This window comes from Takifugu rubripes, chromosome 7 (genome assembly GCF_901000725.2).
Source record: "Takifugu rubripes chromosome 7, fTakRub1.2, whole genome shotgun sequence".
Taxonomy (NCBI): Eukaryota; Metazoa; Chordata; class Actinopteri; order Tetraodontiformes; family Tetraodontidae; genus Takifugu; species Takifugu rubripes.
Window position 1 is genome coordinate 4695823 of NC_042291.1, and position 15125 is coordinate 4710947.

Genomic DNA, 15125 nt, shown 5'->3' on the forward strand with positions numbered 1-15125 from the left:
CAAAACGGCCAACCAAGACCTGGAGTCTGTTAGGCACAATAGTCACGTATCAAGACACCAAATGCAGACACACACGACCGGGTGAGGTTGCGAATCAGTTTTACTGAGGTTCTGGTTAAGAACAAAAGCAAGTGGTGCTGGAAGCAGACAAACACGTTCAAGCTGGAGCAGGCTGGGCAGCGTGAACAGGCATCCAAAAGCGACCTGTGCGAGGGATGAATAATTAGTTTCCGACTGGAAGCAGGAACGTAGAAACAAACACCTGTTCATCCTGGAGATGCTCAAACACCAAGAAGATCAACAGCAACGGGTACTGTACTTGTTTTTAATGGTGATGTCATTCAAGCCTCAATAATTGATGCACGGCCAGAGAGACTTGTCCTTCTCCACGAAGAAGAACCCCACCCCAAGAGGTGAAGAGGACGGTTGGATAATCCCCGCCGCTAGGGACTCTGCTATGTAGCGTTCTATGGCTTCTCTCTCAGGGCGTTACAAGTTGTACAGCTGACTGGGAGGAAGGGATGCCCCAGTCAATAGCACAGTCATTAACCGGTGGGGGCGCACCATCAGAGTCCTTGAAGCTGGGATCACCAAGAAGGAGATTGGCTCCAAATGGTTCCCCGAGTGAGTGACCTGGGCGATGACCCTGCCATCCAAGGCTTTAACGGTGTAAGGAGAGGGCAGGGGTTCCAGCACGCAGCCCACTTGCAGCACCAATTCCTGGTCCAAAAGACTGTCCTGGGCTCCAGAATCAATCAGGGCCTGGAGAGGAAGAACTTGACCTCCGACACACATGGAGACCGACAACAGGAGTTGATCCAAAGACAGGGGTTTGTCCTTACCTGACTTCTGGCCCGCCAGTACCCCCACAGCTACTGATGGGCCCGCCCTTTTGGTCGAACCGGGCAGCCTGCAATGAAGTGACCCGAATGGCCGCAGTACAGGCACTCACCCGCTCCGATTCCGCAATGGTGCTCCGCTGGTGTTAGCCTGGCACGCCTAAGCTGCATAGGCTGCTCCGCAGTGGTCGGCGCATCTGAGGGCACAGTGTGAGCCACCTGAACTGGACTGGGAGGCCCCAAGTGAGCAAGAAACAGAACTGGGGCCGTGGATGGTGGGGCCCGATAACTCAGAGTGCGGGAGGCTCGCCCCCGGGGTCTCGCCCTCAGGCGGTTGTCCAATGAAATGGCCAGGGAGATGAGGGAATACAGGTCCTGGGATTCCTTCAACCTGTTGTGTCAGGTCAGCCACTGCTTTGGCCAACTAGGTGCTGTTCTCTACCAGGGCTTGTAACAGCTGTCCATGCTGTCCCAGTAAGGCTCCCTGGTGGGACACAGCATGCTGTGTATCCATGGGGTCCATTTGCTGGCCAATTCATACTGTTCATACTGCATTGCAGACATGAATCAAGACCTCAAATGCAGACACACACGACCGGGTGAGGTTGTGAATCAGTTTTACTGAGGTTCTGGTTAAGAACAAAACCAAGTGGTGCTGGAAGCAGACAAACACATTCAAGCTCGAGCAGGCTGGGCAGCGCGAACAGGTAGCGAAAAGGCGATCTGCGGGAGAGATGAACGATTAGCTCAGAATTGGAAACAGGAACGGGGAAACAAACTTGCATACAGAGTTTTAGCAGCCAGGCTGTACCACGGGGGGTTAACAACGAACTGGCATTGATTGGAGAGTTGACCAGGCTTTTAAAGTGAATGGCAGGTGTGGATGGATTGACTGGAGATCAGTCTCAGGTGTGTTTTGATTGCCCGATGGGGGAGAGTCTGTAAGCCGCACCGCCCAGCCTGAGAATAGACAGACAAGGGAAACACAGAAAAGACACACATGGGGAGGGGGAGAGTGAAAACACTCGGGACTCCTAACAGAGTCAAGCCTTTGCAACCTGTCTTCCTGGAGTAATCATCTTCATTGGGTGGAATATGCCCACAACACCCTCACATGTTCTGCAACAAGACTGTCCCCTTTTGAAGCCTCTCTGGGCTACCAACCTCCGATCCTCTCCTTCCAGGAGCAAGAGACGGCGGTTCTATCAGTGCAGGAGTTCTTTCAGAGGGCCCGGGAGACTGGAGAGCACCCAGAACACCAGCCAGCGCTTGGCCAACTTCAACTCCCACTGCCAACCAGCCCCCCTCCTATCAACCTGGTTAGTTTGTTTGGCTGTCCACCGGGAATATCCCGTTGGCCACCAAATCCTGTAAGGTCACTCCCCGCTTCATTGGTCCAGTCCCCATTGAAAGTATTATAAATCCCTCTGCCATCCAGAGTTGTAAATCCCTCTGCCGGAGTCCATGAAGATTCACCCAAACTTCCACGTCTCTCAACTCAAATCTGTGTCCCCGAGCTCTCTGTCCCCTCCTTCCAAACCCCCGCCTCCCTGCCGGCTCATTGATGATCGGCCCGCTTATAGGGTGCGGTGCTTGTAGGAGGTCCGACACAAAGGTCAGGGTCTTCAGTACCTACTGGGAGGGGTATGGCCCTAAAGTATGCTCCTGGGTGCCTCGCTCTTTTCTTTTAGACCCAGACCTAAATGCCCAGTTCCACTGTGAAAACTCTGACAAACCCTGTGGGTAACCTCGAGGCTCCCATTGAGGGGGGGGTTAGTGTTAAGAGTTTTCCCTTGTGTGTTCCCTCTCCCCCTCCCTTCTGAATCGCATTTCCAATCTGGGTGAGGCTGCTTCCCGATTCACTCCCATCTTAAAAATTACACACCTGCTACTCATCACATGACAATCATCTTCACCTGCCTCCTTCTTTTAAAGACTGTTTCACACTTATATCTTCGCCGATCTGTTGTTCAATCCCCCTCGATACAGCCTGGCTCCTAAATGTTCTTTTGGATTCCTGTTTCAAACTCGGAACTCATTGTCTGTTTGTTCTACAGATCGACTTCTCAAATGACTGTTCGTGCCGCCAAGCCTGACCCAACTGTGTTTTCCCACCAAGAAGTTATCTGCAGATTACCAACTGCTAAATCTTCAGTAAAGCTTCTTGTAGATCATCTTTTGCTGTTGTTTTTGTCTATGAATTCTGGGGTTCAGTTTGTGTCTTCCGTTCATAACAGTCAATAAAGCTATCCCATCTGGAATTAAAGCGTTGCCTCGGCCTCTACGGCTGAGCTGTAGATTTCCGTCTACCTCATGATGACTTGAAAACCTGAAATGAAAACCCTCCAAACAAAATTCAATTAGTAGCAGGAGTTCATTGTTGTATCCTGAGGAACATCTGATCATAAAGCAAACAGAGAAGTCTCATTTGGAAGAACATATTCAGCCTTTATCATGAAATCAATGAAATTTCCAGACATTTAGAAGATACAGACTATTACACAAAAGAAAAAAACTGTTTCTCCTGAGCTGGACTCATTCAGAAGAAGACAAATGTCCTGACAGCTTGTTATCAATGAGCCACAGGTGTTTCTATGTTAGAATTCACCAAACAGCAGAACATCAGAGTTAATAATACTCATCATCTTCTCCCTGTTTAGCATCAACCAGGCACTTTAGTTGTTCCTGGTTCCTCTTCATGCGCCCCAACAGGCTCTTTATCCCTTCTGTGTTCAGCAGCTCCTCTCCAGTGATCCGACCCAGTGCTGTTGTCATCTCCTCCATCACCTTCATCACAGGCTCCAACAGGACCAGATGCCGGGTCTGCAGCTCTGCCACATTCCCCACCCCACTCAGCACCCCCAGCTGATTGACAACTCTCCTCATTTTACTCTGAACATCAGCAACAACCTCCCGCCTCCTAGACAAATCTCGCAGGTTGGCGTCAGTCTGATGAATTTTGTGGTCAACATCTTGGATTTCACCTTCAGCTTTGGAGATCAAGCTCTGGAACTCCGACACTTTGTTGCGGTATTTTGTGACCTGAGATTCACAGCTGTCCACCTCCCTTCTAGCAGTGTCGACAGCATCAGAGGCCTGATCCATATCTATTGCACCAGCAATAGCCACAACAGGGCCTGAAATAAATGTAAAATAGATTCACATGACCAGATCGTGATTGTCCAAAAACATCTTTAGTGTGTCTCACACTTGTCTTCTAGTAACTTTAGTCAAACACAAAATCACTGAACATGTTTCAAATCATCTGAAGCTTCAACTTTTATTTACTCACCAACAGCCCATCCAATGAATGGGATGACCAGCAGACCAAGTCCTACATTCCTCATCGTCTCTGCTTCATCCCTCTTCTTTCTCATGTTTTCTAAAGTTTCTTTTGCTGATTCCAGGTTTTTCCTCTGGGTGTTCAGAGCATCTTTGTAGGTCTCCAAAGAAGACCTGTAAGAGCCCAGCTGTTTTTGTAGCTTGTCTAACTCTAACTGTTTCTCCTGTTTCAGCCTTGCTAAACAACCCTGGTCTGCAGTGAGAACCTCAGTCTGCCTGTCCACGTCCTGGAGCTCCTCTGCAGCTTTCCTCTCAGAGCTTTCTAGTTGTTGTTCCATATTTAGAATCTGTCTTCTTATATCATGAAAGGTTTGAGTGTCAGGAAGGACCATGTCTGCATGGACACTGAGGAGGATCTCTGAAACTTTATTGAAGGACTGGAGTCCACTCTTCAGTGGGACGATCACAGCCTGGGCCACTTTCCTCAGCTCCCTGTCCTGGGAACCTACAGAACTGTGAGTCCAAAAAGGAAAGCCTTAAGAACCCTGGACCACCACGGTCGACTTACCAAACACTTCACAGGTCATTACGGTGTTTTGATAAAAATATGTTTATATTTGTGATCCATCTCTAAACCTTGTTTATGTACTTCTGCATTGGCTGACCATTGCTGTTATTATAAACCATAAAAGAGAAAAATAAGTATTTATAGTTCTGGACACCTGTGGTAGCAGGGGCAATAATTACTGTGGCACCAAAAGGCCCACCTGGGACGTAGCTGTAGGTTCGGGTAAAACAGAAGCTGAGCTGATGGTGAGCTGTTAGCTGATGCTCTCCTTCGCTCTTCACACCTCAACTCTTGGCTTTGCGGTGGGTTAGTGTCAAGGTACCTTAAATGTGTATCATCCATGTAGGTATTTGTGCGTTAAAAAATAACTGAAATGTTGGACAATTTTGGCTCATATGCAAATGTTCTGACCTGTTTACGGAAGACACACATAATCCAGCCACAACAGTATCTATTATGATTAGTGATGTCAGTGTTAACGACTTAATTATCACGTCATTTTCGGACCTGGACTTCCGGTAGCTTCTCTTCAGCCCACATAAACAGAACTGTGGACAGCAGGACCGACAGCTGCAGCTGGTCGGACCCACAGACTTCCTGTGAGGCCGACTGTCAAAGTGAATGTATTCATTTTGACATAAGCAAGTTAACGTGATCATTTGGACAGCCCTAATTCTGACTGTTGATCAAACTGTATGTAAACTGTGAAGTCTTGTGGTTGTGATACATACCTACAGGAAATGTTCCAAGCCATGATCACACTAGACTGAAAGATGGAGACCTAAATATTAAAGAAAAAAGAAAAAGCTCATTATGACAAACACTTTTCACTGCCTCAGTCTGGCTTACTCATCGCCCGAACTACACTTTCACCAATATGAAGTTGTTCTCCTCAAATATACATGAGTTCAATTTAGTGGAAGCATGATGAATCAAACCATCCATGCAGTGTCTGCCACTGAGTACTGGAGTACATCCCAGGAATGATAACTGGGACTTTTACAGATAACTCAGAATGTCCTCATATCTCCTATTTGTGTCCAGCATTTGAAAATTGCATGAATCAAAATTCATACTGCACAGAAAGAAGAGATGGTTGACTTCTCTTTGACCTTATGGTGCTTGTAGAAGTGATGTCTTTTAATATGTTATTTTTGAGGTGTTTCATTTGATCTGATAAATTCCTCCAGCTAAACAGAGGGCACGGTTACAGACTGTACATGTGCTAGTTTAGGAAGTACCATCACAAATAAAGACAGTTATCTCACACATCAACCCTTACAGCAGTCATGGGCAGAAGGAGACAAGACAACAGTTCAGTCTAAACAGGAGACCTTTATTCACTGCCGTCACAGAATAAACATCAATGCTACTGTCAGCAAAAGCACCAAAGCAGTCAGCGTTCCTCAGGACCTTCACCATCAGCAGTCTAATAATAACAACACACATTACCAACACTAAGTACTAATTCTGACTAATAACTATAATAACACGCATGTTGCATCCCAGGTTTCATTAAAGAAACTAAGCAGGTCAGAAATTACTTGGACACTTGTTCTTTCGCCATTGAGTTTTACTGTGATCTTTTTATTTGCCACCACATGGTCCGTCTGATAGGAGATGATGATGTAGAGCTTTAGTCCACTTCATATCTGTGATCGTTCTCCAGTCTGGTCTCACGCTGTGCGCACCTCCTTGAGTCCTGCGTCCACATCACCGTCTCTATTAAGAGTGTTTTCTTTGTGTGAAGGTCAACAAACAGGGTCTTCAGAAGATCAGAACAGTAAGTGAATCCATGCAAAGGTGATGCATCAGAGATTTTGTGAGATCAATCCGATTTAAAACCCCAATCCGAAGAAGACAGCAGCTCAGCTTAAAAACAGGACTCACAGATCAAATGTGATCACTCACATTCTACTGTCAGACTGGCATCGTATCTTCAACCAGGTTTGGTTTTTTTTGGCTGTGCCTTGATGATTTTCTCCCAAGGTCTCACTTTTGTGGAGGGCAGATTAAAACACGAGTCCCAAAACTAGTTTACAAACTTTGACCAAGTCTTCTTGCACATGTTTGTAAGTAATTAGCATCAAAAAGCAGTTGTGTAGTATCTTTTGCTCAAAGCGCTGATGTGACGACAGTTCAATTTTTCTAAATCGTGTTGAATTAGTAGTAGTCCTCCTGTCCTTCAAAGCCAGCCTGGACAATTTCTTTAATCCTCTCAGTCTCCTGGGGTGGGGCAGCAGGAAGAACGGCCTTCAGTTCACACTCGATTTTCTCCATTCTTGCATCGGTCTTCCTCTCAAAGTCTTTTTTGTTCTTGATCACCAGCTGCAGAATACCTCTCTGGCGTCCTGGCAGGACTGCTGCAGCATGGCGCGCTCTTGATGGAACTCAGGTCTGTCCTTATCCATGGCCATGAGCCTGCCCAGGCTGCTCACTCTGTCCATCAGGTACTTGCTGGACACCTCAGTGTACGTCCCTGAGATCATGTGGACCAGGCTGGCAACGTTGGAGGCTTGGAAGGCTTGGTTGTACAGGAGGTCTTTTGTGAAGAGCTTGTCGTTGTAAGAAAGTTTCTTTGAGTCATCACATGTAGTAACAAAGTTTTTCAGGGTCTTGCTGAGGCTGGTTTTGACAATGTTGGAGACCATCTGGAAGAAGCGAACCATCTTCTCCCATTGCTCTTTGACCCTGCCCATGGCGTCCAGACCCTTGACCAGCATTTTGATGGTGGTGTCAAAGTCAATCTCTTTGATGTTGCATTTTTGCATCTCACACAGAATCTCAGTCAGTTCCCTTTCATTCTTCTCCATGTTCTCCACACTCTTTTGATAGGAGTCACGCGTATGTTTGAGTTGTTCTCTGCTCAGCTCAATCTTGTAACGAGCATTTTCAGAAGCTCTCTGACCAGATGATGTGTGTTCTGAGTCGTTCTCCGTCTTGTACATCATTGGTGGTTTGGGGGTCAGAGCAGGAGTACCTGAAATTTTCTTGCTGTTGGAGTCAAAAGCAAGTGAATCTTCATGCAACTGTGTAATTTTCGTATTCTGCTCTGTGGTTTTTTCATCATTCCACTTGTGTTCTGGAGAATACATGTTCATCTCTTCACAAATGTTGATGCCATGCTCACAGATGGACAGTGCTCTGTCACATAGTTTCTCCTCTGGTAACGTTTTCAGTTCCCCAGTGATCCTTTTAAATTGCTTTTCAATCCAGTTAGCCTTGGTACACGTTTTATGTTTCTGATCGTACAGGTCCTTCCAGTCTATTTCTCCATTTTTGACGAACCCTTTTAGAAGCCCTGCCAGTTTCAGAATCTCCTCAGATTTGCTGCAGACTCTTATTTGTGCAATCTCATCAACCTTTGTATCACTGTCATTTAGGGTTGCGGGTGATCCACCTGCTCCACCAGATGAGTTACTTGTTCTGGAAACGAATCCATTCAGTATTCCTGTTACTGCTGAGGAGATTCCTTCCACAAAATCCATGGCGATCATCTCCCACCCGGTGGGAATGGAATTCATGGCGCTGTTGAATGCATCTTGTGCTCCTTCCATCTCCTTTTCCAAGTCCTCCATTGCTTTCTTGGACCGTTCATTCAGCTGCCTGGCTGTCTTCTCTTTCATTTTAGTTTCCTCTAGCTTCATCTTCACCTTTTCGAGCTCTTCTCCATAGAAATGTTTAGCATTGACGCAGGCCTCTAGCAGCTCCTGGATTAAGCAGATGACATCAAGGTACTTCTTTTCAACACCTTCTGCCAATATCACGCACTCCTCTGCTATGTCACGGATGTTGTCCAGCTGGTTTGGCAGAAGAGTTTTGACCACATCATCACTGGCGTTAAAGAGAACATTGACTGCCGCCTTCATGTAATCAGGAACTGTTCCCGTGTGAATACGGATTTGATCCATGTTCTTGTGGGCCTCATTAAAAGCCTGCCAGCCTGAGTTACACACTTGCATCAGACAGGCTCTGAAGGAGTTTGGGTACTTGATGTACTTGAAACCTCCTTCTGGGCGGTTCTCATTGATGGAGAAATCTTCACAGGAGGAGATGAACACCAACTCCCCCATTATAGCAATAGAGAGAGGAGCAGGGGTCAGATATTCCTCCCAGTTTGCATTGGGCTGCATCAGCATTTTGGTGGTCTCCCGCATCTCTGCTGCAGTGGTGAGACTTTGAGTGGTCTTTACGATCTGGTTGGCCATGTTTCGATCCTGGAGAGAAAAGACAGGACAGAGGATTTCAAGAACTTTTCTACTCTGATGAAATATTCAAAGTTAACCGCTAAACCTGCGACAACATGTATGTAAGAAGAGAACAGTCCCCTTAGGCCAAGAAGACAGTTGCTTAGCAATCCACTTTGTGTTGATCAAGGTGTGCACTCCCCTTCTTTGAATGTCACTGTATGAGATTTTAGTAACAGAATCCCTTTGGTCACCTTAAAATTCTCTGTGCCAAATTTTACCCTTATGAAGTGGAGACAGAGTAAAATCACCAAGTTTTTATTTTTGTTTTTATCTTCACCAAAGCAGAAAATACACCAAACTGATAGAAGTCGACCTAAAGTGATAAACAACCGTCGGCAAGTAAAACCATCATCTTCATTCACCAGACTTCATTGTAGTGTCTCACCTTCTTTCTTGGCCAGATGTGCTGGTAGCTGTGTGTTTGTATGGAACCTGAAATATTTTGATGTGATCACATGATGTTCTGAAACACCCAGTGTTCTTATGTCAAAGTGCTGTCTATAAGACGGAACACCTTAGGGAGTCTAAATGGAAGGTTTTGTCATCAACATTTGTGACTCATTGGCCATTGAAGGACATTCTAAAATACACAAATTTACTTAAATGTTTGACTCTCTCTTTCACTCATTAAAATGAAACATTTCAAGATTTATAGCTTAGTGTGATTATGCAATATCATATAAGGAAAGATTTTTTTCATCTTAACGTTTATATATCGTAGGACATGTCACCACCACCACAACAACCCAAACTATACATGTTCAATATTTTCTCCTTTAAATCCCACATTGAGTGGTGCCTTTAGCATGAGCTGCTAAGCATTAACCTGACACACCTTTATGTCAGTCGTGGTTTTTCGGCGTTTATAGGTGTGTTTGGACCCGGTTGGGATTATCAATCAGTTTGTTGGGTTGTGTGTAATAAAATTAGATTACCTGAGCAGCGATCTTGTGGCTGAGTTTAATCTGTGGAATGCAGCACAGAAAGAGCAGGTGGGTGAGAAAAAAGCTTTGCATTCATTTGGTTTGAGCACAACATCGGTGGGAAAATGAAAGGAAACGAGTTGTGTCCCAGAGAAGAATAGTGACAAGAAGAATTAGACCTAAATTTTTGATCATAAATTGATCTGTAGTCTGTTCTAAATCTGATCTCTTACCTTTTCTGTGTGGAGAAGCAGAACTGTGCGGCAGCTGAAGCACAAGTGGACTCAGTGGTCCTGACAGACCCTTAAATATCCTATATGTTAATGGGGAGGGCTTGTGAAGGGACCAGATGGTGTGAAGATCAAATCTATCAACTCTGAGGTGAAAGTCTGTTCCACATTTTAACATTTGAACAGTTTGCACCTTTGTCTGCATTAAAATTCTTATAGATTTAAAGTGTTGAGAAAAGACAGAAGTTGCTGTGAGCATTGGAAAGAGTAGGGTGGTCCGCTGGCAGGACACTGGTGTCCACTGGTGGTCCGCTGGCAGGACACTGGTGTCCAGTGGTGGGACACTGGTGGTCCACTGGCAGGACACTGGTGTCCAGTGGTGAGACACTGGTGGTCCGCTGGCAGGACACTGGTGTCCACTGGTGGTCCACTGGCAGGATAATGTTGGTCCAGTGGTGGGACACTGGTGGTCCGCTGGCAGGACACTGGTGTCCAGTGGTGGGACACTGGTGGTCCACTGGCAGGATAGTGGTCGGACACTGGTGGGATAATGTTGGTCCAGTGGTGGGACACTGGTGGTCCACTGGTGGGACACTGGTGGTCCACTGGCAGGACACTGGTGGTCCACTGGTGGGATAGTGGTAGGACACTGGTGGGACACTTGCAGGATACTGGCTTTTAGTGGAACTGCTGGGAGGGGGACTAACTGACCTGTCGAGGGTTGAGATAGTGATGGACGGACGGACGGAGGACGGACAGACAGACAGACAGACAGACATACATACATGCCTGTTCTTCCTCCAGGTTTTTAAACTTCTTTCACTCACTCTTTGTTAGATTGTTTTATGCTCATTCCAGACCTTCCAGCATTGATTCTTGGACTGATTTCTCTGTATTGAACATTCCTGTTCCTGGCCTGCCTGTTGTTTCCCCGTTCTGGAAAATTGCCTTATTTTTATCGCCTTAAGTCTCTGCCTGCTCCCTGTCTGCTACTGTCGGCCTGAGTTTTCCACATTCTTGGTCATTCTTGGTCGTCTTGGTATTATTATCAAACAGTGGACTTACTTCCGGAATGACTTTGGTGCGAGCTCTCATTACAAACTGAAACTGCTTTTGAATAAAATAACATTTCCTGCTAAGTGCTCCTCCGTTGTTTATGTGCTGCATCTGGGTCCAGTTTCTACCTGTGACGGATGGATGATAGATTGATAAATAGAGTGATGAAGAGGGAGGAAGCTGCTCCTGAGCCTTGATGTCTGGGGTCTTTTTATACTTTTATACAAAAACTCACAAAAGTGCAACTGGAACGATTAAACTGTTGGTATAAAAATCTCTTTACTGTGTTTGCTTTGTGTTTCTCTGCCATATGTTGATCGGTGGATCCACAAGTGGTAAATGTGTATCTGGGTATAGGTCACCATCGGACACCCCAGCCCAACCAACATCGTCAGAGTTCTGACGGTGTGATCACACCTCGCTAAAGCTGATGCACCCAGTGTTATTAGCTACAAGTGCAGTGAGTCTTATTCATGTGAAGGGAGTCACAGAGAGGCAGAAGCAGTTTTTAACTTGCTTTAGGCAGGTTTGACTAATAAAGAGGAAAAGTGGAAGAATTAAGATAATTTGTTTGGACTCACGACTCAGATGACAGAATCATTGTGAAAGTGGGGTTAGCTCAGTCCGTCGGGGACTGAGATGATCTCAAAGGGTTCAAGTTCAAAAAGCTGAAGAATCAAAAAGATTATGTTTTTGGTGGTTCCAGGGAAGGGTACAGACATAAAGATAATCACTGTTTTTGGATGACAAACTCCCCATTATCTCCTATCCTCTAAGTTTGTCCCATATGTTGATTCTGTGGTCTGAGGTGTGTTAATAGGGAATTGTTCCTCATAATTGAGTCCAAAAACAGCTGGGCTGACAATTGTAAATATTAAACCCTTCAATATTTTTGACCTACAATCTCCATGTGTGGTAAAAGCTGACGACCCCCGAGTCAGGACTGAATTGACAGGTGGAACAAATGTAGCCAATCAAGACACGAGCTGACTGAGGACTAAGGAAGCAGCCGTAAATAAAAACAAGCATGTTCCTGCTGCCTCCAGGATTTCCTCCAGTCTTTGTATTTGTAGTTTGGGATTTTTCCGTTAAAAACGGTCCCAAGACCACCATCATTCTCTCTTCTATGTCTTCTTCTATGTTATGTGTTATATTTTCCATCTGTTACTTTGTATCTTCTTCTTCATGTTTGTTTGGTGATATGTGATCATTGAGATTTCTGGCTTGGAAGATAAGATTCTAGATCAGTAGTGGGACAGAATCTGTGCTGGGATTATCAGAGCAAAACTGTCTGATGTTTTATTTTTTACAAAATATCTCTTAATATCTACAAAAAATCCTTATGTTTGAACCCTACTTTCGTAAGGTAATCCCCCAATGGCACAATCCTGGATTGCTGAACTAATCTATCAGAAGATGGACAAAAAGGTGTGTTCAGGACAAGCTCAGCAGTCTCCTTGGCTGTAGAAGGCAGCGATCTGAAGAAGGCCATTCTTCTGACCCAGCTCTCATACTGACAATGACCTTTCTCATGGGCTCAATAGGTGTCTCATGGCATCAGAACTTCTGTTCAAGAGTCCTGTGGGATCAGATCCCCATTGGAAAATGCCACCTAAAATCATACAGCTGTGAGAGAGTGATGTGAACTCCTGTCAGATGGGAGAATATGGAACGGTCAAATGGTGGCTTGAGGAACCTCTGACAAGTGATGATCTCATGGGGGAGAAGATGCAGAGTGACGAAGATCCTGGCTTAATTTGAGCTTAATTTGGGGCAATTTACAGCCCGGGCTGATGGGCAGATTGGGATGGATACACAAATGCAGACAGTAGGCAGCAGGAATGGCGAGGCTGGCTATGGTGTTCATACCAGATAATCAGCCTGGGCAGGACAAACTCCTCAGGTGGGTGTCAGTAAATGTTGTGTCTGGTGAATATGCACTATTTAGGAGGTCTTTATTGATACTGACTTGCTGCTAAGATTATCTCATTGATTGGTAATTGATCAATCATTTTAGTGCCAAAACAAATCTGCAAATTGGAAGAAAATGTTAGTTTTATCAGTTTGGTGTGAATATAATAGGATATTTTATGTACTTTGTACATGACGACAGTAGGTGGAACTTTCAGTATCTCACTGCAACACACAAGTGGCCTGAAGTCTGAAGTATTCATGTAGTTGTGGTTGTGCTCATTAGAAGTGATGCTCGCAGTGTGAAATGCAACAAGTGCAACAAGTCCTTCACATGTCACATATAAAATTACCAGTGGGTGAAAAGAGCTTGGTCTTCATCCAGGAAATGAAACAAACAGAAAGGAGACATTTTGTATTTGTTCACAGACTAAGATAATGGCCAAGTTTTGAGCTTTGTTGAACTGTTTTAACATTAAGAAAAACAAGTAAAACATTTCTCATCATCTATTATAACTTTCTTTTGCAACTTTTTTATATTGTAACATCATCATCGGACACAGAAACAGAAACAAATCTACCCAATTTGAGTCAATAAATCAAAGTTTAACAAAGAATGGAGACCAGGTTTTCCTCTGAGGCTTCCAGCTGTTTTCCCTGTCAACCATGTGGAGGGTGTGCTGGCTCCTGACCACCCTTCCAGGTCACAGCCTGAAGAACACCGGCATCTTCTCTTGTGGCTCTTTCAGCTATAGTGTTTCCAGTTTTTGGTGACCATTCTCTCTGATGCTGCTGTCTTTCGGGGATGGTACATCAACCACCACTGTAGTTTAACACCATGGTTAACCACCAGCATTCGATTCCATCCTCCTCAGTGTTCAACATTTCTGGAGAAGTCTCATATTTTGTCTTTCCTCTGTTCTTTTGGACTTTGGTTGTTTTATCTCCAACAGTCCTCATGATGCTCACTCAACCACAGTCTCCTTCTTGAAGGTTCTGATCTCTGAATGAAATTCTTCATGGGCCAGTGGCATCCAGACGTTTGGATAGAAATCAGGTGAGAAAAAGTATCAGGAGACACATGGATGGAAAAGATCCAATTGGTTGCAAGATTATTGTTGCCCAACCAGGACAAGTTCAACTCAGATAAATGTGGATAAGGGTTACAGGTTGAAATGTGATGCGTTTGTTTAGTGTTAGAGTCACAACTGTGATTGGTTTCTTGGAACAGGAAATGAATAAATCCAGTTTATTAAAGCTCATGTTATGACAGTATCCAAAATACTTAGCATTTATCCGAGAATGCAGACAGGAGAAGATGCTAGCAGGAGAAAAGGTTGTTTCACAGTATTTACTGTCACAGCCCCATTCCCCCATTCCCCCAGGTCCCTCCTGTCCCTCTGCCCCAGTAATTCTCCACTCTACCTGCCCCTGCTTATAAGCCTCCCCTGCACTCTCAGTCTTTGCCAGGTTGTTCTTCTGCGTTTCCATGCAATACACTCCAGCACTTATCTGCCTGACGTCCTGTTGCTGAACCTGTTTGCCCCTGACCTGCCTGCACCGCCTGTCTCCCAGTAAACTCACCAGTAGTGATGTCCAAATGAGGCTTCATGAGGCTTTGAACCCTTTTGGACCATTGTGTTGAAAATTGGTTCATTACTCGAAGCTTCAATCATTTCGAACGCGGGGGTCGTCTGCTGGTGCATTGGTTGTACTGCAGCCATGCAAAAGGTTGATGACCCAGCAAGCGTGCGCTTTTGATGTTTTATTATTATTATTATATATATTTTAGGAACAGATGGGGGGTATGGGCCTAAGGTGCTTGGGTGAACTGGTGTGCTTATGCATTTTTATTTAAAAACAACAGTTTCTCCACAGTCGAGGGTTTGAGGCAGTTTCTCTTTTTTGAAACTATTTCCCCAGCTTTAGAAAACACCCTCTCACAGGGCACAGAGGATGCTGGTGTTGCGAGGTACTGGTTTGCCAGGTGGTACAGGTTTGGGTATAGGGCTTTGTTTTTTCGTCCAGTACACCAGAGGGTCCTGTGATCGTTCAAGTGGAGGGGC

At 45.1% G+C, this 15125-nt stretch overlaps 2 protein-coding genes across 2 annotated transcripts; both read right to left on the minus strand.

Moving 5' to 3' along the window:
- Positions 1-3416: 3416 nt before the first annotated feature.
- On the minus strand, positions 3417-5448 carry LOC115250437 (uncharacterized). The gene is made up of 3 exons (XM_029839022.1): positions 5197-5448; positions 4132-4634; positions 3417-3976 (listed from the first exon to the last, which is right to left on the minus strand). Exons 1-3 carry the CDS (start codon positions 5346-5348, stop codon positions 3468-3470), a joined length of 1164 nt encoding a protein of 387 aa, XP_029694882.1. The 5' UTR covers positions 5349-5448; the 3' UTR covers positions 3417-3467.
- A 556-nt stretch (positions 5449-6004) lies between these two features.
- On the minus strand, positions 6005-10117 carry LOC101063921 (uncharacterized). Its single transcript, XM_029839016.1, is given in 4 exon segments — positions 6005-7034; positions 7037-8906; positions 9875-9904; positions 10096-10117. Coding segments are annotated over 2 exon segments (2043 nt in total). The 5' UTR covers positions 8898-8906; positions 9875-9904; positions 10096-10117; the 3' UTR covers positions 6005-6852.
- Between the last annotated feature and the right edge of the window lie 5008 nt (positions 10118-15125).